The following is a 27,843-nucleotide window of genomic DNA, read 5'->3' on the forward strand; positions in this document are numbered from 1 at the left end:
CAATTTTTCCCTCCATTTTCCGTCAACTTTATTTCAGCACTTCTCTGCTTTTCCATTTGTGGACCCCTTTTTTCAGTACTTTAGCAGCGGCTTTGTGCTTTATTGTTTTCAGTTTGCAGCAAATAATGAATGTCATACAAGTGTTAGTTTTGTTGTTGGACGTGCGCGCGCATAACTTTTCTACATTTTAATTGCTTCGGAATAACAAGTTGAAGTTGCACGAGTGCGATGAGAGTGCGACGTCGGTTGTGTCGGGAATGCGTTGCTAAGAGCGGGGTACCGGGTGCCAGATATTGAATGCCAACGAGACTAAGCGCCCAACTGACCGACCCACGCGCCGTTGCACCGTTGTTTGCGTTAATTGAACTATTGGCATGCGGGGAAGGGTGCAATACTCGTACGAAAGCTGCTCAGAAGTCGAAACTATAGAAATAAATATCTGCACAAGTATTTCATTGAAATTAAACGCGTACTTAAAAAGGAAACTTTACTTTTGTAACAATAATTACATTCTTTTTACTTTTGAAGGTTATTACGTTGAACAGAATTACACCCAAGAAGGGTTTGCAGTAAATTCATTGTAAAATCAGACAATTTTTGAGTATTATCAGAGAATATAAAAATAATTTCTTGACAATAAGGTGTATCAATGATACGCTAACAAGTCTCTTTAGTTTATTAAGACTTCAACATCTGAATTAAGAAACAAATTATAAAGGTTTTATACCCAAAAAAGTAAAAAATAAATATTACTCCAAAATTGCTCAGTTACCAAATATTGCTACGGTAGTGTTCTGTCAGTAGTGTTCTATTTAACGCAATTTTAAGTTTTGCATACTTACCAATTTCATGGAAAAAGACACTGATGATCTATCATGATAGCTAAATCTGGAAAAGACTTATCACAGCCATCTTCATACAGACCAATAAGCCTCATTCCTTGCATTTCTAAAATATTCGAAACAGTGTTACTATCAAAGATGTCTTCTTTCTGCTACGAAAATAATATAATACCAGCGGACAAGTTCAGGTTTCGTGCAAAACATAGCACTGTAGAGCAAGTCAATAGAATTACTAAAGTGGTTTAAGCCCAACTCTAAACATAATATATACAGCAGCTCTAGTAATGTATTGATATCCACTTTTGGGGATGACACAGCTTTATTGAGCCGTAACAAATACCCCATCAGAGCATTTTATCGTAGAATGTGCAAAAATGCAAGCTTGTCATATTTCCAGTACGACCACTACATTGTCGGGCTATTAAAATGAACTAAGGCCTAGTACACCAGGCTAATTAAGTAATATATCATGGGATTCACCTGGATATAAGACTCACGTGGCAAAAACATAAAAGTGGCTTTTAAGTAACATTTTTAAGACAACCAAGTCTTGTTATGTGATACTATCATAAAGTCGATTTGGATGTATGGCATTCTAGTGTGGGGTACGACCAGGGTATTTAAGGGACTATATCAGTGTAACCTATGAAAAATTAGGCGATTTTTTTTTAAAGAAAGTACTCGATTGATTATTTCGAAGTTTTTTGCACATAATAAAATATGGAAAAATAACGTAGTGCTATCTTATGAGGTGCCAAAAAAACGTTCCCCAACTGCTGACATGATTCCGGTCAAATGAGTTGCTGAAACAAAAAAATTCAAAAAGGATATTAAAGTTAAATATATTTCCTATACAATGACCTACGATTTTTGAAAAATATCAAACATTAACAAAATGGCGTAGTTCTGAAAAAGAAAGTTTGTTTTTTTAGTTAAAAAAGGGTATTTTTTAATGTCATATTCATATTCATATTCAAGAATACTCAGTTTAAATTTGAAGTCAATCGGTCAATGTATCGTTGAGTTATGATGTCAGCAATTTTGAGAAATGTCGTTTCGAGAAAAACCCGTTTTAAGTTTCGACTATAGCTGCTTATGCCAGCGAGCGGTCGCTCTTTAGAACGCTACCATTCAAAAAATATTCAAGATACGATCTTACCACAGGATATTTTTGAAAGTATAAACTTTCGAATGAGCAAAAAATAAAAAAAAAACGATTTTTTGAAAATGCCACACTGGTATAGCCGCTTAACATTGACATAATACAAAGGTTCCAATCAAAAATGCGTAGAGCAATCATGGATTCACTATGGTACTACATTCGCAACGAAACTATCCATAGAGATCATGGCATCCCTATGGTGAAGAAGAAAGTAGGGGATAGCAGAAAGAAATACATATATGTATATCAAAACTTCGTGATCAGCCAAACGCCTGCCTACTAAAGATCAGCCAATTTGATGATCTCTGATTTATTGTAATTTGTTGGGCCCTCTTGGCCGCAGAATAAATATTAAAATATTGTAAAGCCTTATTCAGAATATTCTTCAAATACATTGTAGAAAATACTCGATTTGTGTTAAAAAAATGGTTTGATACATTTCCCAAGACGTCACAGAATGTATGAAAGAGATTCACCAAAAACAATTAATCCAAGTACAATCCATTCAGCGAAGTACATATGTATGTAGCTTCATCAATCAAATTAATTGCCAATAAAATACTTGATTTGACTTTATTGATGGTCCGATTACGGTTTCCACATATTTATTTCACAATTACACGCGGTAAAAAAATTAAATAAAATCATTTTCGTATTTCAGGTTTTAAGATCGATTACTCCCAGTACAGAATAGGTTGTTGACAACATCAAAAATATTAAATTAATTTTATGGTAATTTTGAATCAGCAATGATAACAGAGTAACAGTTTCAAAACTGAAGAATTGGAAGAATTTAATATAAAACTAATGCGTTGTGCAAAAGGGTTATCATCATTATAACTATAACTATCCTCGAAAATACACATTTTGAGTAAAATATTGTTTTTTGCGACTTTTACTTCTACTAATACAAAACGTATATACCTCGTCTTGACCTCATTGACTGCCAGAGCCAATTTGGAGGAAAATCTCAATAGCCACAAAATCTTCAGATACATCATGCTCCACACACAATTATGTCTTTGTCGTTGGCATAGGCAAGCAGATGGACGCTGCGGTAAAATATTGTGCCAGACCGATGCACACCTGCTCTGCGTAAAATAGTCCCCATGACCAAGCGTAAAATAATCCCCATGGTCTACTCAATGGGATACCTTTCCGTTGATGGAGTTAGCATCACTTTGAGTGTCGAATTTGCCATAACTTTTGAAGCGTAGGAACTCGCTGGTTCGCGCGAACCTAGTGAAAATCGTTTAGGATGTTATAGTGTCAATCAAAATAAAAAGAAGCACAAAATATATCCAGGACATTGGCTAATTTTTCAAAAACAAATTGAAAGTTTTAAATAATATTTTTAAAAGTTTAGAAAGTGAAGTGTGCTCCACACTTCAGCTTTGTTTAGCCATCCCGCCCACTTTAGCAAGTGCGTCGGTTTTTAACAGTTTTTAATTAATTGCAATTGTCAGCTAAATTGTCAGCTAAAGAGCTTGCAAACGCTAAAGACAACAACAACAACTTAAACGCACTTACAAAAATAAAAAGAATCAGTATTAGAAGTTCTGAAGACTCTCGACTTCCCACAAATCTCTCCATGTGCACCTCTGTTCACCTACAGTGTTGCAAGATGTCAGAGTCGCGGCGTCGCTGAAGTTTTGCGCGTAAAGTTACAGCAATTAAGGTAACAGTTTTCGCAGCGTACATTACAACAACAATATGGCGAAAACAACATCACGCACAACAACCTCTCGCACGGGCAGATTTGAGGCGAAGAAATGCGCGGATAAGATAAACTGAGTGTGAGTACATCCATTCACATGATGTTAGGTACACGTACATACTCTCAGTAGATGACTAACTGCAATGTACCGCTGCTCGAGCACACTTAGTAATAAAATATGAGTAAACACGTCGGAGCCATTAAAAATTTTCTGTATTGACGAGAAATGCGATTATGAACGCGGCTATGTTGGAAGATTTAAAGCGGCGGAGTGAGCATCCGCATAGGAGGAGCAGCGACGGCGGTAAGGCGAGAGGTGCAACGGCGGCAGTTAGCTGTTATGGATGTGTTGCGGAGCAGCTGGAAATTGGTTATTATCTGGTTGCGAAGAAGAGTGTCGATAAAAAGTTACGGTAATAAAATACTTCACTTAAATTTTGTGCAAACTTTGCTGGTAAAACGAAATTAATGTTGTGCCACGAAAAAGTGCTTTCGAAGTTTCTTAAACGGACTAAGGAAAAATTTAAAGCAATAAAATATAATTAAATGAAATTCCAACAGCCAAATTATCTGTGAATATAAGACATGTCTAAATAAGTGGTTCTGCAGGTTTGTAAATTAAAAAAAGTTGATGTAAGCAGAATTTCAGAGTTGGATATAGTACTGGAACTTTAGAGAATTGATTTGTCCAAACATCCCCATAGTACGTTTAAAAAGGGAAAAACTGCTCTTTACTTGAGATATTTTAACATAAAAAGCGAGACGAAGAGAGCCTGACCGCAAGCGGTGGCACTTAGGCCATTATTAGGCCCATTGTGCTCCCCGAAGGTACCGTGATAAGCATCACCTTAACAACTCGGTCGATTTAACGAAGCTTCTGAGTTTTTCAATCTCAGCTAACCATTTTCTCTAAGATTAGAGTATTGAGAGCCATGAAAGGTATCTCTTCTTAACAAACATGACGCTGGGCATTCGCAAAGACAATGCTCTAGTGTCTCGTCATCTTTCGCGTACGCCCTGCATTCTGCCGATTCTACTATATGGTTTAATCCGGCACTTTTTCGTTAGTGCTTTCCACCAAACTAATGCACCATATACCTATTGGGACCCAAGGCCCCACTTCGAGGCAATGGCTCTTCTGTATATACGGATAGCTTTGGAAGCCCTACATTCAATGTGTTTTCTCCAGCTTAGTTTTTTATCTAGGATAGCCTCAAGATATTTGATTTATTATTTGGTTTGTTTAATGGTTTTACACCTTAAAGATGGGGGATTAAATTGTGTAATTTTCGACTTTCTGGTAAAAAGAGAGATTTCTGATTTTTCCGGATTTACCGAAAGCCCATGTCTCTCCATCCAAATAGAGGTGTTTTTCAGGGGTTTCTATTAGAGCCGTGATAAACGAGAGATTTTTCCCTGAACAGAGAATCTCTAGGTCGTCCGCATAACAGACGACATTAAAATTCGCCCTGTCATGTAGGAGTATCAGTTTGTTGATCAGAGTGATCCAGAGTAAGTGGGACAGGATTCCTCTTTGCGGGGTTCCACAAGTGATCTGGTGAGAGATTTTTATTCCTTCCCCATCGTAAATGGCTCGTCTGTTACTGAGCATATGATTCAAATAAGCCAGTATGTTCTGGTTGATGTCGAATGAAGCAACAGACGAGATCAATGCAGCGGTGTTGGCGTTATTGAAGGCACCCGCCACGTCTATAAAAGCCGCGGGGTTAACCCTTTCTTATATAAAGATCTCTCGATGTTCCCGACTACTTCGTGTAGAGCTGTAAAAGCAAAATTATGTTAAAAACATTTTAACTATATTTTCGGTTAACTTAATATGTTTCTCTGATATACTGTCATTTGATTTTCGAAAATGCTACCTAAAAGTTGTTTTAAGGGTAATTTATTTCGAATTTTATTCCTAAAAGCCTTGTTAACAATAAATATAGACCACATAATGACAAATCCCTGACCACTTCTATTTCATAGTCAAGTTACAGAGTGGTACTCTTGTTGAGCTGGACGTGCCATAATAAAGTCTCTCATACATATGTAAAATACATGAGCTGTTTGTTGACGCTTTAAAACTTGCATTTGTTTGATAATATCAAAGTGTACGTCACAAGTACGAAGGAAACAAACCACCAACTCTAACAACTTTTCGTAAAACACCCACTTCAATATTGATACGGAAAATATTTTCGATCGAAAACTTTCATGAAAACATTAATTCCATCGATAACCCGAGCTTTCCGTTTCGTTTCTGCGTTAAGCGGCCAATCAACTGATGGTAGCATACACCACACCTGTTTGTTGGTGCAATATTCATTTTTTTTTTTACAAATTGTATATGGAAAATGTCGTAATGGATAGAGAATAAAAATTTGTGCGGAAAACATTTATTTCAATCCTTTTGTTATAGCACTCGCTTCTTATTTCGCGATTACAATATTCCGCACTCTTAATTTTCCATAAGCACGGCATTGATTCACATAAATCAATAAATTCGCCCCAAAATATATAAAAAATACATTAAATTCACAATACACTACGCCAGCATGTTGGTACAATCATAAAAATATAAAACTAATTTTTGCTCCACCAGATTGTGCATGCACACGACAAGAACAAATGGTCTCTTGGTGGTACTAGTTGTAGGGATCTCATCCGAAATATTGCAGTTACTAGTGAACCCTCAAAAATTTGAATCGCTTGTAAGCCCTCGACTGATATATGGAGTGACAGTATAACACTGACCTTTTCCTCGAGTGAACTTAAAATTACTTTGCTCCCCCCGTTCCAGAAATGTGTGTTGCATTTTGGTTAAGTGCCCCCAGTATTAAAAAAAAACGACTTTTGCACTTTATATACAACTTTATTTGAAGTTGTCTTGTAAAAAATTGGTAACATTAATTTAACCATTTATTTTTTTTTTAATTTGATTGTGAAAGTTTTTGTTTTTTTTAGATTAAATACAATAAAAAGTTTCACTATTTATTTACATTGATTTAACAATATAAACTAACTGTAATTCTTCACCCATCGAGTATTACAAATACTCAGCTTAATTTTCAAATTCGTATATATATACATACACATGGCATATGCAAATATGTGTATGTTAGTCGATTGTGTATTTAATATGATAGCTGCATTAAAATATAATTTAATTAAATAATAACGCTAAATTGAAATTAAAAACCGCAAAATAAAATACTTTAATTAAATATGCATAATTAGTCAGTGAGAATTCTAAAAAGTGGTGGATGTCAAACAGTAAGAGAGAGCGAGCGGTGGTATGTGGAAAAGTGCGAAATCTGCAGGCATTAAATGAAATTGTTCAATGGTGCGTGTGCAACCAGTTGTTGTTGCTTTCTAAAGCCACAAAAAATGTGCAAAATATTAATTATGATGGCAATTTAAATATTATATTGTGACAGTTTAAAATGGTCACTAAAGTTATTTACGAGCGAATTCTATGCGGGCGGATTTAGTGACACTAATGGAACACGCTTTGTCAGGGGAAGCATGTGATGAAGTTAGCTAGGTCAAAGGTAATTATTTAACTTTTTTTTTGTAAATTTAGTCACTATTTATACAAATAACCACAGATAATTTGTTAGTAGTAGTGCTTTGGTTTTTTCTAATTCAAAAGATTTCTATAGTTTTAAAATTCTTAACTGTTTTCTGCAATTTGAAATTTATAAAATTTAATAAAGTTATGAATGAAATGACCTTGAAAAAAAACTCCTTATTAATTTTATTATTATGTATGTACTTATTAGATCCGCGAATAAAAAAAATTTTGGTCGCGAATTTAGAAATTGGGTCTAATTTTTTTAATACGCGAATAGTGAAAACGCGAATAAAGGAAACGCGAATAAGGAGCTTTTACTGTACTTCAATTTATTGATGTAATTTTATAAAGACACAAACACAATTCGACCCATATATTCCTTTATGCCGAATATATGGCATCAATAGAATAACGAAAATCATCAAAAATAGTATATGGGGACTGATGTAATTCCTGAACCGATTTTACTCGTTTTCACCACCTAGATACAATATATCGATGACTATACGCTTACTTAATTTTATATTACCTATAATTAGATATATGGGACGTTATGACCCGATTTTAACCATTTTTGGTACAGAGACAAACTGTTATAAGAAAACAATTCGGAGGGAATGAATTACATTAAAGTATCTGAGAGGTTTACCTATATTTTCGGTGAAAAATTACCCTTAGGCACAGAGTTCTTCATGTTCGATATCAGGGGCCTTGAAGTCATGGTCATTATAAAGTGAACGAATCAGAAGAATTCAAAATTGAGTTATATGGGAAGTAGACGTGATTGTGAACCGATTTCGCACATATTCCACCCGTGTCATCAGGGTGTCAAGAAAGTGTTATACACCGTGTTATATATTTCATTGAAATCGGTCGAGTAGTTTTTGAGATATGGTTTCTACCCATAAGTGGGCGACGCTACGCCCATTTTCCATTTTATAAAAAAGTCTCACTGCAGCTTCTTTCTGATATTTCTTCTGTATAATTTAGTGTTTCTGAAGTTTTTCGTTAGAGAGTTAACGCACTTTTAGTCATTTTCAACCTAACCTTAGTATGGGAGGTGGGCGTGGTTATTATCCGATTTCTTTCATTTTTGGACTTATAAGGAAATGGCTAAAAGAAACGACTGCAGAAAGTTTGGTTTATATAGCTTTATTGGTTTGTGAGTTATATACAAAAATCCTATTTGGGCCCGGGGTCACGCCCACGTTTCCAAAAAAGTTACATTCAAATGTGCCCCTCCCTAATGCGATCCTACGTTCCAAATTTTGTTTTCATAACTTTATTTATGCTATAATACTCTCTTACTTTTTACTTTTCAATAACAAAATAAAAATTTAGTTTTATAACAAATTTGACAAAATTTATTAAAATGTAATTTTTCATTCTACAAGAAGTGATTTTTTACAATATTAATTTCACTCTGCAATGCTTTTGCATTAACAATTTAACAAAAGTTGAACAATTTCGAAAATAATTAAATTTATTTCGGTTTGTATAAATAAATGCTAATAATAAGAATGAAAGCGAGTTTTAATTAACAATATAAATACATATGTATATACATATATATATGTTATAAAGGTATATATTATTTTACAATTTTTGTTTTTTATACATATTTTGATTCTTATTTATTTTTAATTTAATATAGGATTTGTATATATCATTATTATCAACTAATAATTGAACTGTGGTCATTTGTAACGTCATTATATCATCGGCAAACATATTCCATAGTTGTAGATGACTAGTCAAAAGTGGAAGGAATTTATGTCTCCAAGCGCAACTCAGCAATTTATTCGGTTTCATTAATTCTTGGAAAAATAGCTAATAGTTCCTAATACCATCGCTAGACCTATGCCGTTGTGAAAAATTAGATAAAAAAGAAATATTAATTTTAAAAATGAGCTGAAAAGAAATATTTCGAGTAAGCGTTTAATTGTGGGTGAATATCTCATCAGATCACTGGAAATAAAAAATTATTATATTAAAGTATTAAATCAATGATCCTTTTAGACCTTGAAATTCCTAAAAAATTGTCAAAACTTATTTAGCAAAGTGCTGAAAATTAAATTTAACTTAAAATAAAAATTTAATTAATTTTAAATGTTTTAGTATATTTCTCCTGAACAATGAACTCCTGAGCCGGAACTGAATCCTGTAAAGATATAATTAATTTATACACACACACATATGTATATGTATGTTAAATAATAATTAAATATTGTTAGTGTTGAGATAGTGATATTTGTATTACTCTGAAAAGAAATTAAGAATTGACCGTTCGATTGGCTGAAAACGAAAATGTTTACTGTTATTGCTGAAATTGAAAATCTATAAATGCTGCAAAGTAACACGAATTAGATTTTAATTAAGAAAAAAAGAAATTAGATTAGTCCGGTGTTTGTAGAGCGTCGCATATCCACTGCAATCCAATCTAAACCAATTCGTACCAAACCAAATCATCTACATTGACGACAGCAACCACAACTCTGCAAATAGACTTAAATACTCCGCCGGGCGCAGAAATGAGTAGAATGGTTAGAGTAGTGTACATATACATATATATAAGAATAAAAATAGAAAGCAAATGAATTCGTACAGAGAATTGGCTAAAAATGGCCAACAACTGCCAAAGCTGCTGCTGCTGCCTTTGCCGCCGCCATTGGTAAACGTGTCGTTGGACGACACCAACTAACTGGCGCTCTTGAATCATATACCGTTACATAGTGAGCTGGTGGGTGGTGTTGGCTCGATTGGGCCTACACTTTGCGCACATACACACACACATGCACATGTGCATGGAATGCCAGTGGGAATTCAGCTCGGAGGTGCTCTAACTCAATACAAATATATATGTATGTATGTAGATATGTAAACATATATAAACATATATAATTACAAGTAAACATATATAATTTCAAGGCAGACACACACACATATACAGTCGATATAAATGGTTATGACGCTGTTGACGGAAGTTGAGGGGGGTGGGACGCCATGAATAGCCGTCATGGCGTGAGGAGAAAATGAAGTGACGGCGCAGCACATTTGCTGTTGTTGTTGGCACATCCCAGGGCTAAAAGGTGAGCAAGCACGGGCGGCAACGGTAGTCACTTCGCCACTTCAGCGCTCAGGCCAACTGCAATTTTGCGGCGTAGCAGTGCAAATGGATTTGAAAATTGGGTTAATTGATGCTTAGAGGCACTGTATGGCTGGGTGAGACCGGGTTACTGCCACCACTGCTGCCGGTGGTGACGCTGTCGTTTGGTGCGATTGCTTTGAGGTAACGCTGAGAAGTCGGTTGCGGGTGCTTGATGTGGCAAAAGAAATGGAATCAAATGAGGGAGTGCGACACAGGCGCAGTTAAAAGGCAGGTGTAAAATAACAAAAACACAACAACACCAACAAATCAGTGAGCATGAAAGCAACGCAAAAATGAAGAAGAAAAATAAATTAAAATGGAAATGGAAACGAGAATGAAAATGAAAATGCCGAGTGTCAGCGTGGCAAAAACTATTTAAGTTCATGCACTTGCGTACATGTGTACTCTTACGTATGTACATATATGTATACATGTGTGTGTTTATTAGAGTAAAGGACGCGATGACAAACGGTGCGACAATGATTGCCAGTAGCGCATAAGTGAATTGGCCACTGAACTTAGCCGGCGTTTAAACGAATGTGACACACACACACATAAGCATATTCAATGGACTCACTGTTATATAGATATACATATGTATATGTATGTAGGTGAGTATTCAAGTTGTTACCCTACATTCTTGGTCGCTGACGGCGCAAATGAATGATTGTTGAACAGGAAATTGTGCTTCACAGGCGTACATTGTTGGATCGGGGCAATTCTGGGGCACTCTCAGTGGTAAATTACATAAGAACTTAGGTGAACAGAAATTAGAAAAGGCAATAAACGTTGAATTTCGCAACTACTTGCCACCAATTCAAGATGCCTAAACAGTGAGAGCAAATAAAGTACCTTGCATTGTTTTGTAACTGTAACTACTATAAATCGCAGCAGAGAAGAGAGGGGTCAGGCCAGAATGCAAAAGCCTTTACTTGTAGGAATGAAGAAACTGAGTAATATGGTAAGGGATTTACTCATGAGATCTAATCTTCCGAAATTTGGTCAAATGGAATGGTAGGGATGCAGATCATACATGGAAAAAGCCATTGATTTTAATGATGTTTAATTGCGAACCATCATTAACGCCAATAACAATGCCAATATCGAAATCCAGCTCAGGATCACTCTCAATTAGAAGCACAATTATCATACTGTAGATGAGTACTTAAAAGCTTATTATATCTTACATGAGAATAAAAGGTATTTACAAGGCAGCAGCAGCAAATTTTGAAAAAATATTTCAGTGCCAAAACGAAGACTACAAAATATACATATGCAATTAATCTATACTATAAACTTTCGTCGAATACCCACCGGGACTACCCAAATCTGTGATGTTGGCATTGACTGTGTCGACACCGACGGCGAGGCCACGCACGGTGGGTGCAAGCCGCAACAAAAGCAGAACGCATATCGATAAGCTAAAGGCGCGACAAATGCTTAAACTGGCGGCCAACGCCACTGCGAGGGCCGAGCTTGACGCCGCCGAACTGCAGCAAGCGCTAAGCGTAGCATGATGGCGGCCCCGGAGACGACTGGCGCATGAATCCACGCAGTCTTCGCTGGGCGTCGTCGCTGTTGTAGGCGCGGATGCGGGCGTTATTGGCGTAATTGAATTACTACTGTGGTCTAAGTGCTGTGCGTCATTGTTGTTGTTGTTGCAAGTGCCAGTGTTGTGTTGGTGATCGTTAAGAAGCGGTTTCGCTCTGCGGTACTTCTTATAGCTGCTGCTGCGCTGCTTTGGCGCCAATGCGGACGCCGCATCATGTGCGCTGTTCGTGTTGGCTGCTTTTAGCAAACTACAGTCGCAGTCGACGTCAGAGCCGCTGACGTTGTGTTTGCTTTCGCGAATGTCTTTGTTGTTACACTTGTAGCTGTTGCTGTTGCTGTTGCTGGCGCTGCTGTTGATGCTGGCGTAGAACATCATTTTCCATTGGATTTATGTTGATCGGGCGTGGAAACAACAACAAGCGCGCTCTTGTGTTGTCGTTGCTGCTGATTTTTTGCTGAAACGCTCACACTCGTATTTCTTGTAGTCTGTATTTGTTGGTATTTGTATATGTTGTTGTTGTGCTGTTGAGTAAAATTTTGAGAGCATGTCATCGTTTGCAGCGCGAAAGCTTTATTCAATTTTATTTGTTTTTACTAATATATATTTTGCATTTTTCACTATTTTTGTTTTTTTTTCACTGTTTATTACATTTGTTTAGCGCTGCGATGACGTCAGCAAGCGACGACTGCGCGCTCGGCTAACAACTAGCGTACGCTAGAACAGCGGGTGGCATTGTCGAGGCTAACGTTGCGTTATGTTTGTATTAAAGTCAACGGGTGGGCGTATATGGGCGTGGCAGTGTTTGTTGTTGAAGCGCTTACTCGTTGGCGCTTGTTATGCGCTTGAATTGAGTCGGCGGTTATTATTTTTACACTCGCAACGCTTGAAGGCTGGCCGCCACGCTTTGAAAACAAACAACGTACAGTTGTTGAGCGTTCGTCCGTCGCTTTAAAATACGTCAAGCGAGTTTGCAACAAAGCGCACTCCGCCTCTTGGTGCTCGCCTCCTACTCGTAAAACTGTCAATTCACCGCTGCGTCGCGTTTGATGCGCGCGATTTGTATCTTTCACTCACTTCTCTGTCGTCTCGACAGTTTATATAGAAATTTATTACTTGTTTACAAATTCACTGGGCGCTTGTCGTTGCTGTCTGGATGCCTGTAGCATATGCTGACTGGGAACGTCAATACAATATGTGACAAACTCAACTGCACACCAGCTGACGGATTGACTAACTGACTGCTTGTCAGTCTGACTTTTGCGCGAAGTGATGCGCAAGCGTAACCGCTACACTGAAAGCCCGTTTATCTGCGTTTTGGTGCTCACTTGATTTGTCTAGCGGTCTGTCGCGCTGACTGTCTCTGTGTCTGCGACGGAAATTGCTGCTCGCACGGCCGCGTGTATTGCTGTGACACTGCCGTTCGCCTTGTAAGTATCTACTGACAGCCTGACTGACTGTCGTCCGCTCTGTCGGCGTTACGGTTGTCAATAATAATGCACTGCACACACACACACTAATGCCGTCGGCTACAAATGCTAAAGAAATCGCCGTTTATTATCGCATTTGCAGGGGGGAAGCTATCACTCAGCACACTCGATATGCTGTTTATTTGTAGTTCTTGTTGTTTTTGCCTTAGTTTACTTTTAATTTTCCAATTGTATTTTTAGTTATGCACTTTTAACTTTTTATTTACGATTTTTTTTTATTTTCTTTTTGTATCAGTTTACTTTCATTTGTTTTTGTTGTATTTTATTTACAATGTTGCACACATACATTTAACAGTACAGCTGCCGCTGGAATTTGCTTTTATGTTACTTTTTATGATTATTTATCAACTCCTTGCCGCGCTGGCTGCACGCACACTCAGCTCAATTGCACTTCACTTTTCGGCGCTGAAATATAGACAAATGTAGCTATGTATTCTTCGCATACACACATATAAATAAATAAATAAAGAAATGTGTGTAGGTGCCACATTGGACACCGCTCCCCGCTTTCCCTCCTCGTAACTTTTCGTTTGTTTATCGCTACTGCATTTCGAGAAAATGGCACACACGCACACACATAAACAACGCTTAAAAAACAAATAAATATAAACACGCTGGCGCACTGCAACAAATTTGCCTACACCGTATCGATTCGATTTGTTTGCCTGCCGCACGCTGGAGTCTCCACTTCTACTTCTTCTGCGGCGCACTAGTTCGCTTTTATTGCTGCTATCACGTTGATAAAAATTTCTTACGAAATTTATTCACGCTGATAAAACGACACTTGAGTGCTCTGCTGCCTTCCGGCGCGTCTGCTGTGGTGTTGCATGCGATACGGAAACCGGCGCACACACACGCGCTGAAAAAACTAAAACAATTTCGAGAATATGCAGTCACCGCGCCAGCAGTTCTCTCCAGTCGGTTGCACGTCGCCTGCTTCGCTATGTCACTGACAGCAGCAGCCGCCACAAAAAACGGCAAATATTGTGCGCGGCTGTCGTTGCTGCAACATTCCAAAGCACAGCAGGAGCGACGCGTTGCTGTCCGTCTTCGTATTGCAGTGTGTAAGCAATATGTACATACACAAGTAGTTGTTGTTGTTGTTGTTGCGTATGACTCCTTTTGCTTGTTGTGTCGTATCTGTAATGTGAAAAAGCAGAAAAAATATTAATGATTTATTTGCACTGGCATTGATATATGCTAATGCTATTTGCCCCACTAAAAAAATGTGAACGAACCCACACACACACACATAAGCAAACTGGCTTTTCCCAAGACGCCCGACCCGCAAAAGTGCGCAGCTGCAAAGAGCCAAACCTGCAAATGTACATACATATGCACATACGCAATCAATCGTACACATTCCGTAAATACGCAAACATACAGTGGCGTTCCCCAGAATGGAAGCACTAAGGAAATAGCTGGTGATCTTGCGGCATACACACAAATATATTTAGTACCAAATTAACTAAGGAAGCGTTAACTATGATGAGAATGAGGCGTTATTATTTATATTTACAGTACTCAGAACCAAAATCTATATAAAATTGCTTCTACAAATTGAGAGTCAGATCAAAATCTAATATTACTAAAAGTTTGACTTTTGAATAGATTGGATTTTCACCAATCGGTTTTGACATTATGACATTCCTTGAGCTTCCAGAACAACTTAGAATCTATAATTATTATGTCTAGCAAAAGAAAATCCTTTATTTTTCCAGTATATGGCTTAACTAATTTATATTTCGCGTTGTAAAGGGTGATCCAAGTAGAGGTACTTTTTTCAATAGCATTTTTTGACAGATTACGCGTGAGTCGTGTCAAACACTGATGTTCTTTTTGTTCAGTATTGTTTGGCATGTCATCATGAAAAAATTTATCCCTGAACAACGTTCACAAATTGTTCAACTTTGTTACAAAAATTAACTTCGCTGTGCTGATGGTCAACATAATCGGCCTACTGAGCGTACTTTTCGCAACACCATCAACCATCTTGAGACCCAGCATTCATTATTGGATAATATTCGACCGCATAGACCACCTACAGCACGCAGTGAAGTAAATATAGCAGCCATAGCTGAGAGTGTATACGAAGACGTAACCGTCAATGGCGACCACGATAACCGAATATTTGATCCCTTAAATTGAAACTCGTGATCTCGGCGACATTTGGTTTCAACAAGACAGCGCCACTTCCCACACATCAACAATCGATGGATTTATTAAGAGAACTCTTCAGTGAGCAGATAATTTCACGTTTTGGACCGGTCGATTGGCCACCAAGATCGTGTGATTTCACACCGTTAGACTTTTGGAGGTTTGTAAAGTCTAAAGTCTATGCGGACAATTCCGCTTCGATTCAGGCCTTGGAGCAAAACACCCTCGTATCATTCGCCAGTTACCAGTCGAAATGTTCGAACGAGTCATCAAAAATTGTACTCAACGGATGAACCATCTGAGACGTAGCCGCGTCAAACATTCGAAAGAGATAATCTTTAAAGCATGAATGCCAAATAATGTTCTTGCGAATGATAATAAACTTTCCCCATTAAATTTGAATTTTTTTCTTTAAAAAAGTAGGGAGCCTCGAAAAAGATCACCCTTTACGATGGAAAAAGCTTCCAAAACCATTTAACACGAAGAAAAATTTACCAACCACTGGGCATCATAACATTCCCAGCACTGTAAGTACACACATATGTATATATGTCTGTATGGGGAAATATGAATATGTAAGAAATAAATGTATCAAAATTCTTTAGTCACACTGTATTTACATACACACCTACATATGTGCATGCATGGGAATGCGCCAATGCAACAGTGAGGTAGGCAACATTAATGTATATTTCCTCGTGCTTATGACTATTGCCACATTTGTCCTCATAGATATACACACGTATATACATCCATACATATAAGTCAGATCACAAATGAACTCATATGGCCGTAAATTATTGAATTATGTTATCAAGCGTCCACATATTTACATAAAACACACTGGCATACACACTTTGATATGCATACATACATATATACATAAATATTCCTTACGCACGTTCATTAAGTAAATAGAACCTTATTTGCTGTAAATGTTCGTGTATGTGAGCGAGATGTTCTGCAGCGATAAGCCGTGAAAATGCATAAATAATTTTTTTATTTGTTTATATCTGCTTATTTAATGGTAAAGGTAACGTTAGAATTCTACGAAAGCAAGTAGATAATACATATGAATAAGTATGTGTAGAAATGAGCCGGAAAAGGGGTAGGTGTCTCCTAGCTGGGAAAGTAAAATAATGATAAATTACTTCAAATATTTGGAGTTCTTAAGTTTACTTTCAACGTATTTTTATAGTTATGCATCAAAATGTGTGACAGTTCGTTAACAGTTCTCAAATATTTATTTATCTAGCTAAATGTTTTTCAACCTATATTTCATGTATGTATATTCATGAATTAACGCTTGTCGATATGCAGTGACACACGTGTTTATTTTAAATTAAAACATTTCTAAAAATAACTCAGTTGAGGTACACTAAATTTAATTATTTATGACTGAAAGATATTCTTACAGAATACCTTTACTGATAAAATAGTAGCATAGTTCCAATCGGCTTAAAGTAATGTGAAATCATTTTGTGAATTTATGTAATACCCCCGACAGACGGCGCACATAGGTTTCTGCTAGTGCATACTGCGGCTAAAAATATAAGGAGTTGTCGCAGGACAATGATATTTGGTACATCATTGTTTTGGATTCCAATCAAGAAAAAAATTAAAAAATCAAAATCACGCCCCCTATTTTACGCCCACCTCCCATATAAGGTGAAACTTAATTTTTGACCTACAGCACTGATTTTTGGTACATAGCATTTTTATGACATATATATATATATATGTTGGTGTTAAATTTCAATAATATCCGCCCACTTTTACGCCCACCTCCCATATAAGGTGTAACTAAATTTTTGACTTACAGCACTGATTTTTGAAAAATATCACTACCAACTTCCTTAGCGGAGCTGCGCAAAACCTCATATTGGTGCTTAGATAATGAAGCATCGAGAATCAACGCCAGGGCCTTTTCTGGAGTGAAAGCCTTATTCATATCTACGCTACCATGTTTTTTTGCGGCATACAAAACCATTTCTTCCGAGGTGTTTTCATAAAATTCATGCAGTTTTGTTCTCTTTGTTCGTGGCTTACTGTTTTCGAAGGCAATAGTTGGTCGTCCGCGTTTAACCATGCTAGAACAGCTCGGTGCTTCTGTCTCGTTAGTAACTTCCACTACATAATCACTTGTAAGCCACTGTTCATTCATTTCAAGAAATCTTGTTCTCGTACGTCTTGCTCTTTGCCAACTCTCTTTAAATTTTGTCACGAAATATTTTTTTTAAATGTTTCAAATTTCGCAACATTCACTTGAGTCATGTTTCTAGAAAGGCCAGGTGGAGAAGGACCTGGCTACACTTGGTCTCACCAAAAAGCGAAAAGGAATAATGAACTCGGATATAATCACATTAGATGTGTTTACGACAATAACGAAGATACTTTTGATTCAAAATTGTCCTTTCATACACAAACATAATTCCTTTTTATCCAATCAGAAAGTATATGGTGATACAGCTATGTAATTCAAACAATGTCTTTTTAAGACTAGTTCTATTTTTAAATGATGTGGATACAATTCTAGCGCTTCCATCTCTCACAATCGTTTATCGAATATTTTTCATTTACTTGATAACAGAATTAGAATATGACTAGAAAAATCGTTTACCTTCCCATAAGTCATAACATTCGTTTGTTATTGTAACTGTTTCCGTTATCACTCTAGCTTCATTTCATTAAGCGCATTTGTGGCGACCATTCATTGTACGGAGTTCCTAGTTCATTCAAATGTGGTGGTCTGTTATTTATTCCAATTCCTCTATAGAAACTCGAATACTAATTTGCAAGTGGTTACGAGTTTCTTTGAACATTTTTATTTAGCCCATTTTCACACACTTATTAGCCATTAAATGTGCATTAAATGCACTGAGTGCGTGGGCCGACAGTACCACGACCTCCACAGTGCGCGGCCGACAGTCAGATACGCAATTTCGAACAGCAAATTCAAGTATATGCAGTACAGTTAATAACGTATGTACATATATGCATATACATATGTAGAAGAAGAAGTCGCTGCATCAGCGACAAAAACAAAAAAGCGTCGAGGTGTCAAGGCACTGGGGGCTACAGCTGAAGCTCTTATAGCACTCGTGCCCAGCCTAAACTGTTGATGGATGGATGGGTACAGCTGTGGCAAAAATTGCAACGCTGTGATGAATGGCTCCCCCCACATCTAGAATTCGAATAGGCGTTAAAGTTTTGCTGCAAATGCTAGAATTCTACCTTTTTTCTCCATCGAAGAAGTGCTATATTTTTCAATGGTTAAAGCATCTAAATTTAAACTCACCAATAGAAAATATCCTAAAACTAGGTTTTAGAATTAATTTAGCTCTATTAAAATATTAGAGAAGTGTGTCTGATAAAAAAATTGTGCGGCGATACCGTTCGATTAGTTGAGATATGGTTTTGTTTAACTTTAGGGTTTGATAAGCGAGATGGGACGTAAAAATTTTCTTCAAACAAGAGAAATAAACTTTCAACTGAAGTATACAGAATTTGAAACTTCTTAATTTTATTCTATGAAAGATTATAACTACACTAGTGTGTTCTAATATGTTTACCGACACAAATAATGATATGTTTATCGTCCTGCCTAGTGTAGCAGCACACAAATACCGATGATTTGTTTTATTTGAAGCTTTTATGTGAGATTAAATGTGGCCATAGTATGGTAAGTAGTTCGTTTTATTTAATGCTCTATCAACTCAATCTACTTAAACTAAAACGACAATACATCTGCTCGCACGTTCTTCTAAAATCCAGCATGCAACGCCCCCATAAGGCACACACGCACACAAAGTAAGTATCGGTATATTTATTGCTGCATTGCCATTGATATCGCCCTCATTTAGCCCTCTGTGTGGTGTGCGTTGAAAGCATTTTACTTCGCTTTTATGCTCGTTTATATGTTGAATTAATGAGGTTTGATTCTTGTCGAAAGTGTTTGACTTGCTCGAGTTGCGAGCAGCAGCTTAAGCGATTGTGTCTAATTGGTGGCAATAGCGAGAAATAGGTTAACGTGCAAGCTGTTAAGCGCATCATCATAGCTCCGCCGTCGTACTTTTGTAATGAGCATTCGCGTGTGTGGGTGTGTGTACATACGAGTATGTATGTGGGTGTCTACTCGCCCAGTAACTGTCTTCAATTAAGTACCCACTCTGGATACTCTCGTTTACGCTTTTGTTTGCACGCTCATCCACGCAGTGCTCAGCCCGTCAGCCGCTCATTCAGTGCGAATACTCCGTAAAGGGTCTAGTAGCCGATTATTATTATTAATATTAATACGAGTTATTTAGCTGCTCAGCTGTCGCCTCGGTGCTGTTCTCGGCCTCTTGATGTGCTCTACGTTGTGCTACTGACACTTCGACTTTCATTGTTACTGCGCCCGCTACTTGTTCGTCTTATCCGCTCGTCTCCTCTCCGCCGATTTAACTTCCCTGCAAATTTGCCCTTCTTGCTGCTTCTTGCCACTCCTTCTGGTAGAACTCAACTTTTATTATCATTACTCTGCTTGTATGTTAATACCGCTTATTATTTCATTTTGCCTCGTTTGCATTTTCTTTCGGAAACGCTTCGTCTTCGTCCTCAGCTTCAACTTGTGCGCTGTTCACTTTAATCCCCGCCCAGTTCATTCGCCGGGGATCAGTCCTCGTCTTCAGCTTGTCTGCTCCGCTTGTTTTCTCATCGTTTATTTGTTCGTGTTGTTTTTGTATGCGGCGTTCTGCTGGTAAATAGTGAGCATATTGTAGCGCTGTCGTCGCGTTGCAACTCTCACTCGCATTGTTTGCCTTTATATTTATATTTGGCTTTTACTACTTCAGTGGCTTTCGTGTTGCATCCGCTGAGTGGATATATGTTTATATTAGTTAAGCTCATACACACTGTGCCATGAAGCACTTGGAAGTGCTTCGGTTTTGCTTTAACCCAGCAAACACAAAGCTTAATTGACGACTGAAGAATGAACTTTCTCTAATCTATGAATAATGTTATGAAACGTCTCGAGGGACAATAGAGATTCATAGCATTCTGAAAGACAACAGGACATATTTCTCTCAATCGGCAGGGTGTTAGACGAAATGAATCTCTCTAATGAAAAACTGGGAGCATGCTAACCCTTTCACACTATTCTCAAATAATAAAGACTACTCAGGAAAAAAGAAAGAAACATGTTGGAAATGATTCTGCAAGCGAGATATTGTTTATGTTGGAATTGAAAACTAATGTAACTCTCTAATGAGATTCTAATTTGAACCCGTACCAGTCTTCAATCGAGTTATAGTGTAGATTTTAGTGTAGACTTTCGACTACAATATAGTTTGACAATTGCTGATAGTTATTGAGTTTAGTTTAGCAATAAATACTTTAACGTTTGAGATTTTGTTTGCTGGATATCATTAACATTAATTGACTAGCAACTACAAGGTTATTTAGTTTATTAGGCAAACTTCTGTTGGAAATGTCTTTCATAACGTTATACACTGCGCGACATCAAGCTAGCATACCTCCTTGACTAATGTAATTGTTTCTAATTTGTTTGTTCTGAACTTAATGCTACTTTGATTTTTTAATTTTTTCATCGGCTGAAATTTTAAATGGCAGTAACAATAAAGTATTTTCTAAAGCTAAAGCGAACTTATATCCTGTTTAATGAGTTAGAATGAATCCTCCATTTTTGAAAATATTGAAACTACAGAAAAAATTACACCTTAAAGACGTCCCAAAAAACACTATTACATTTTCCCGAGGTGCATTGAGATGAAAATCTAATTGGCACTATGTTGTTTTTCTGATGAAAAGAAATCTTATTTCGGAGAACCTAATAGGTACAATTATTATTTCCATGATCTTTGGACAGAGGAACGTCACCTGGAATGGTGTCAAGGGGTGGTGTAATGGGTTGGAAAGCCATCTTCTGCCATGGTATATACTGACCACACTTTTTTAATACTAATATGACTGCAAAGACATATAAACCGTACGGGTAACTGATTTTCCCTTTTTCAAAATTTGTTTGAAACTTTACCATGGTGTTCCCATTATAATAATGCACCTATTAAAAGTGGCCGAATGATTAGGTCTTAAATTGAGGAAAAAAATTATGTTTTAATCCAGTGGCCGCTTTACCCATTAATATAATAGAAAACGTGTGGATATCATTGGTTGGGGAAGTTTACGAGTCTCGCAGGTATAGAATATTCTATAATAATCTAATATTCGACTAAATAACAACAAAGACAAATCAAACAAAAAATTGTACGAATCGGATCTTTGATGTAAATCACAATAAAGGCTGATCGACACACTCTTAAAAAATATGTAAATGTTTAAATTAATGAATGCAAAAATTAATAAATATAATCGTGGCAGAAAATGTTAAAAAAATTAAAAAATTCAAAATTCCTGCTGGCGCCATTTGCACTTAATTTCATATATAATACTATTTGCTATTTGTGCTGACGTATACGTAATGCAAATGCCTGCCAACTAATACAATGTCGACAATAATAGCGTCTGCGGCGCAAATTGAAATTAGAATATTCTATATTTTAATTATATGTTTGCAAAATATATGCGTGTGCTTGTATAAGAGTGTGTGTGTGTGTGGCCATATGAGTTGCTGATTATTGACTGCCGCCCACGCCAACACAAACACAAGCACAAGCAGAAACAATCAAAATTCAACAACCATACACATGTGTATGCATTTAATTATATATATTTCCGATTTTACAGTGGAACACACACACATTGGCACATTTGCACTCTGTGTTATCGCATGGAACAGAATCGAAACGACTGCAAAACATTTCTAAAACAAGCTGCCTACTTGCCATAAGTATTTGTACATTAAAAGCGAATTGCCGGTGTTTTATGCGTAACTGTTGTTGCTACTGTTGTTATTGTTGTCTGCTCGTATGCGTAATTATTGTAGAGTACATAGTGTATGAACGACATGTGCACGTAATTAAGCATAATTGTATTGTATTAAAACGCACTCGGGCGGAAAATGTTTTGCTTGTACGCTCCAAATGTATTATCAAGCATAAATGCATCCAAACGCACATGCACGCACCCACATTTGGCCTAAACTAAATATGCATAAGTACACACACACACACACATAGATAATAATACATACATAGCATGTATAATGCGTGTGGCGGCATATTCGAATGAATGGATGTGTTTGTGTGTAGAATAATAAGCTTTGTGTTCGCTTTCTGTTGATTTAGTCGATTCGGTGGCGGCAATGTTGTTTGCTTGTTAATTTGTTATCTTTAACTTTAATTGAATTTTCAAATTCAATTTCAAGTTTTGCACTCGAAAATACAAAGAGCATTGCGGCTGCGGGCAACAACAACAACAACAACTACAACATAACAACTAGCATACAAATTGAGTTTCCGCCATTCAACGCAATATATGAATACGCACATACAACAACAACAACAACAAGCATATTTGAAACGCAGCTCAGGCTAGGCTAATCATAAGTAACGTAGACATAATACTAATATGCATATTAAGCAGACATGAGTGCACATCTGTGTATGTGTATGTGTGCGGCTCTGCTGCCAGCGGCACCGAAACTTCGTTGCGAAGAAAGGTGTGCTAAAATATTTGCATGTGTAATTTTGACCAGCAAAACCATCCGGCTGCACTAATAGAAACAACGAAGCGAAAATGCAAGCATATCACTAAATAAATTAGGTGAAATGTGCGTGTTTACTGATTGCTTAAGCCCAAAGCATTTCTTTAAGAACTACATAGCCAAACTCTTCTTATAATGCCACTGTTAATTTTAGCATTTCTACTAAACATACAACAAATGGATAATTATCCACTCTCATCTGAGTAGCCGCTAAAATCATGTCTACTATGATTTTATTGTTGTAATATGAATGTACCAAAACATAGAAGATTATATCCGTTTAGATGCTTTACAACCAATTCTTACAATACAAAAAACACTCCAACAAATTCCATAACTCCAACTCTTGAAACTTTTATATTGGCACGTGAATCTCTAAGTCGCATTTTTCGAAGAAATCCTACTTTGTAAGTAGTTGCTCACATAGAAGTCGTCGAGCGTATTTAAAGCTATCGCCTTCACTACGACATCCAAATTGCATCCGCTCGACTAGGGCATAAAATAGAAAATTTAAAATATTAATATCGAGGCAGAATATTAATAGAGTTTCCAAAACAAACAAAAAATATGATATTACACTTATGGATTGCGTAAACCATGCAACAAAGGCATGGGATAAGTCAACGGTCAAATAATAGCAAACTGCTTCAGAAAGGTTGGATTAGGTCAACATTCCGATTGGGATGAGTAAGATAACATACCTTTAATTTTTGTGCAATACATTGACGACGATCAAAATCCAATAGAGACTGATTTCGAATTAAGGATATAATTATATGGTCCGATGAAACAAAAATTAATAAAACTAGTTCTAATTGAAAACAGTTGATCTGGAAAGAGAGGAATGAGAACCTGTTTTACAGATACAAATATATATATATATTTGGCGTAGGAACCGCTTAAAGCGATTATAGCCGAATCCACCAGAGCGCGCCACTCATTCCTCCTTTTTGCTTTTTGGCGCCAACTGGAAATACCAAGTGAAGCCAGGTCACTTTGCACTTGGTCTTTCCACCGGAGTGGAGGTCGTCCTCTTCCGCGGCTTCCTCCAGCGGGTACTGCATCAAATACTTTCAGAGCTGGAGTGTTTTCTTCCATCCGTACAACATGACCTAGCCAGCGTAGCCGCTGTCTTTTTATTCGCTGAACTATGTCAATGTCGTCGTATAAATCGTACAGCTCATCATTCCATCGTCTGCGGTATTCGCCGTTGCCAATGTTTAGAGGACCATAAATCTTGCGCAAAACCTTTCTCTCGAAAACCCCAAGAGTCGTCTCATCGGATGTTGTCATCGTCCACGCTTCAGCGCCATACATCAGGACGGGAATAATCAGCGACTTATAGAGTTTGATTTTGGTTCGTCGAGAGAAGACTTTACTTTTCAATTGCCTACTCAGTCCAAAGTAGCACCTGTTGGCAAGAGTGATTCTGCGTTGGATTTCAAGGCTGACATTGTTGGTGTTGTTAATGCTGGTTCCCAGATAAACGAAATTATCTACAACTTCAAAGTTATGACTGTCAACAGTGACGTGGGAGCCAAGACGCGAGTGCGCCGACTGTTTGTTTGATTACAGGAGATATTTCGTCTTGTCCTCATTCACCACCAGACCCATACGCTTCGCTTCTTTATCTAGTCTGGAAAACGCAGAACAAACGGCGCGGTTGTTGCTTCCGATGATATCAATATCATCGGCATACGCCAGGGCCTGTACACTCTTGTAGAAGATTGTACCCTCTCTATTTAGTTCTGCAGCTCGTATTATTTTTTCCAGCGATAGATTGAAGAAGTCGCACGATAGTGAGTCACCCTGTCTGAAGCCTCGTTTGGTATCGAACGGCTCGGAGAGGTCCTTCCCGATCCTGACGGAGCTTTTGGTGTTGCTCAACGTCAGCTTACATAGCCGTATTAGTTTTGCAGGGATACCAAATTCAGACATCGCGGCATAAAGGCAGCTCCTTTTCGTGCTATCGAAGGCAGCTTTAAAATCGATAAAAAGATGGTGAGTATCGATTCTTCTCTCTCGGGTCTTTTCCAAGATTTGGCGCATGGTGAATATCTGGTCCATTGTGGATTTTCTAGGTCTAAAGCCACACTGATAAGGTCCAATCAGTTCGTTGACGGTGGGCTTTAGTCTTTCACACAATACGCTCGACAAAACCTTATATGCGATATTGAGGAGGCTGATCCCACGGTAGTTGGCGCAGATTGTGGGGTCTCCCTTCTTATGGATTGGGCAGAGCACACTAAGATTCCAATCGTCAGGCATGCTTTCTTCCGACCATATTCTACAAAGAAGCTGATGCATGCACCTTATCAGTTCTTCGCCGCCGTATTTGAATAGCTCGGCCGGTAATCCATCGGCCCCCGCCGCTTTGTTGTTCTTCAAGCGGGTAATTGCTATTCGAATTTCTTCATGGTCGGGTAATGGAACATCTATTCCATCGTCATCGATTGGGGAATCGGGTTCGCCATCTCCTGGTGTTGTACTTTCACTGCCATTGAGCAGGTCGGAGAAGTGTTCCCTCCATAATCCCAGTGTGCTCTGGACATCCGTTGACAGATACAAATATCCACATTAAAAGTTGGAGGTTTGGGGAAGGACATATTAATATTGCCCACCATGCCAACATATTGGAATACGAGTGAAAACCTTTAGATTAGATTAATTGCAAAAAATACTCCCAGAAATTATACTCTAACACGATAACGACCATAAGCTTACGTCAAAAATAGCAAAGAAGTGTCTGTCCGAATATATTTTTAGTACTCTCAACTGTCCGTCACGGCACCCTGATCTTTATCCAATTCAGCATCCCTGGGTTTATTTAAAGCAAAGCCTCGCTGACAAGATAATGAATGAGAGTAGCACTCTGATAGAGTCGTGGCACAACAAAACTCCAAGATGTTTAAGATTTCAAAGGTGGTCACACTAAATAGTTATAAATTTTGGTTCAAAGGTCAACTAATTGATCAACGTAATTTACGTATACAGTGGTACCTCGACATACGAGTGCTCCAATATACGAGTTTTTCGAGATACGAGCCGACGAGCAAGTGATTTTTTGCTTTTAGTTACGAGCGGAATTCGAGATACGAGTCCGGTTCGGTTCGGTAGAAAACGTGGAAAAAACACTCAGAAAAAGTTGCAACAGGCCGTGCATCTGGCCTTTTTAATGACACTGGCCTAACTGGCCTAGCCTTTTATTATTCAAAACCACGTAACAAAAATAACTGGGGTGACATTTTGAAGGTTGGAACGGATTATTGTAGTTCATTGTTTTGTATGGGGAAATTTGCTTCGAGATACGAGTAATTCAAGATACGAGCAAGGTTGCGGAACGAATTAAACTCGTATGTCAATGTACCACTGTATTATTAGACATTAAGCAGCCAATATAGTGTGAAACTAAATAAGTTTTCTTGTAATATGTTAATAACAACCCAAATAAACATATTCTTTTACAAATTTTGAAAATCAAAGAAAATTTTCTAAATATATATATATATATTGAACATAGTATAAAAAACATAACAGAAATAAATCCAAGCAAACGTAGCTCTACTGTGCGAGAGTATAATTTTTTGTTGGCCTATTTTATGGAATTTTATGACATTTTTATTAAAAGATAAACTTATTTTGAAACACTGGCAATATTCTTGGGAGCAAAACGAATTACACAGATAGTCGGAATTAAATTAAGGTACAAAAATGTTTAGTTCCCAAAAACACGGTTTAATCCGTTCCTACGACCACAGGCGCTACATAAAGGGAAGGGATACTGATAGGGTCTTTCAAGTATGTGTTTCCTCAAAATATTTATTGAATGTTTTTACCGATATCACAACAACAAGGTGAGTATATACATCCTACGTTCACAATCGGCAGACCACTTTAACTGCAGTAATTATCGGAATATGAATATGTATGTAGATTTTTTTTTCAAACCACTCACCTAAAGAGTTATAATTTAATTAACCGACTTTATCAATTCAAATTAATACACGCGTTTAGTGTAACAATGTTGATCTAATCTGCACGATGCCAGACGCGAGCTTAGTTCATTTAATTAATTTTACCTTAATTCATTCATATAATAAATAATTCAAATATTCATTTAGCCAACACATTTGTACGCGTCGCCGAGAGAGAGCGAGCTTGTAGCGATTATCGAACGTCTGCTGTTCGCGCCTTAAGCCCCCGGAAATTAATACTAAATTTTCATTTTTTAATTTAAGTTTAAGTCATTAATTTTAAGCTCTGTAGCGCTGGAACCCTGTGGGCTGCGGATCGTAAATATAAAAAAATCACAAAGAAGTCGAAAATCGTAATTTATGCCGCTTGAGTGACTTGTTGTCTTCTGCTTTAATATTTAGTTTTGTATTATCATACGTTTTGCTATTATTGTTGTTTTGTGTGTGTGTGTTTTTTTTTATTTGTAGCCAATCAATAATTAGCATTAAATTATAGAGTGGCGCAGAACATGCAAGACACTGCTAATAAGTACCTATTATTATGTCTTTCGAAACTAATGGTAG

At 37.3% G+C, this 27,843-nt stretch overlaps 1 protein-coding gene across 8 annotated transcripts in view; it reads right to left on the reverse strand.

Annotated features, from left to right (window-relative positions):
* Positions 1–9,583: 9,583 nt before the first annotated feature.
* Positions 9,584–27,843, reverse strand: part of LOC105215339 (uncharacterized) — a 75,403-nt gene continuing 57,143 nt past the window's right edge. For 3 of the 8 annotated variants that reach the window (XM_054226505.1, XM_054226503.1, XM_029042286.2), the window contains exon 2: positions 9,584–13,890. In XM_054226505.1, the coding sequence (XP_054082480.1) occupies positions 11,726–12,373 (648 nt within the window). In that variant the 5' untranslated portion in view covers positions 12,374–13,890 and the 3' untranslated portion in view covers positions 9,584–11,725. The other 5 variants (XM_029042287.2, XM_054226502.1, XM_029042292.2 and 2 more) reach the window with 4 other exon arrangements.

This window comes from Zeugodacus cucurbitae, chromosome 3 (assembly GCF_028554725.1).
Source record: "Zeugodacus cucurbitae isolate PBARC_wt_2022May chromosome 3, idZeuCucr1.2, whole genome shotgun sequence".
Taxonomy (NCBI): Eukaryota; Metazoa; Arthropoda; class Insecta; order Diptera; family Tephritidae; genus Zeugodacus; species Zeugodacus cucurbitae.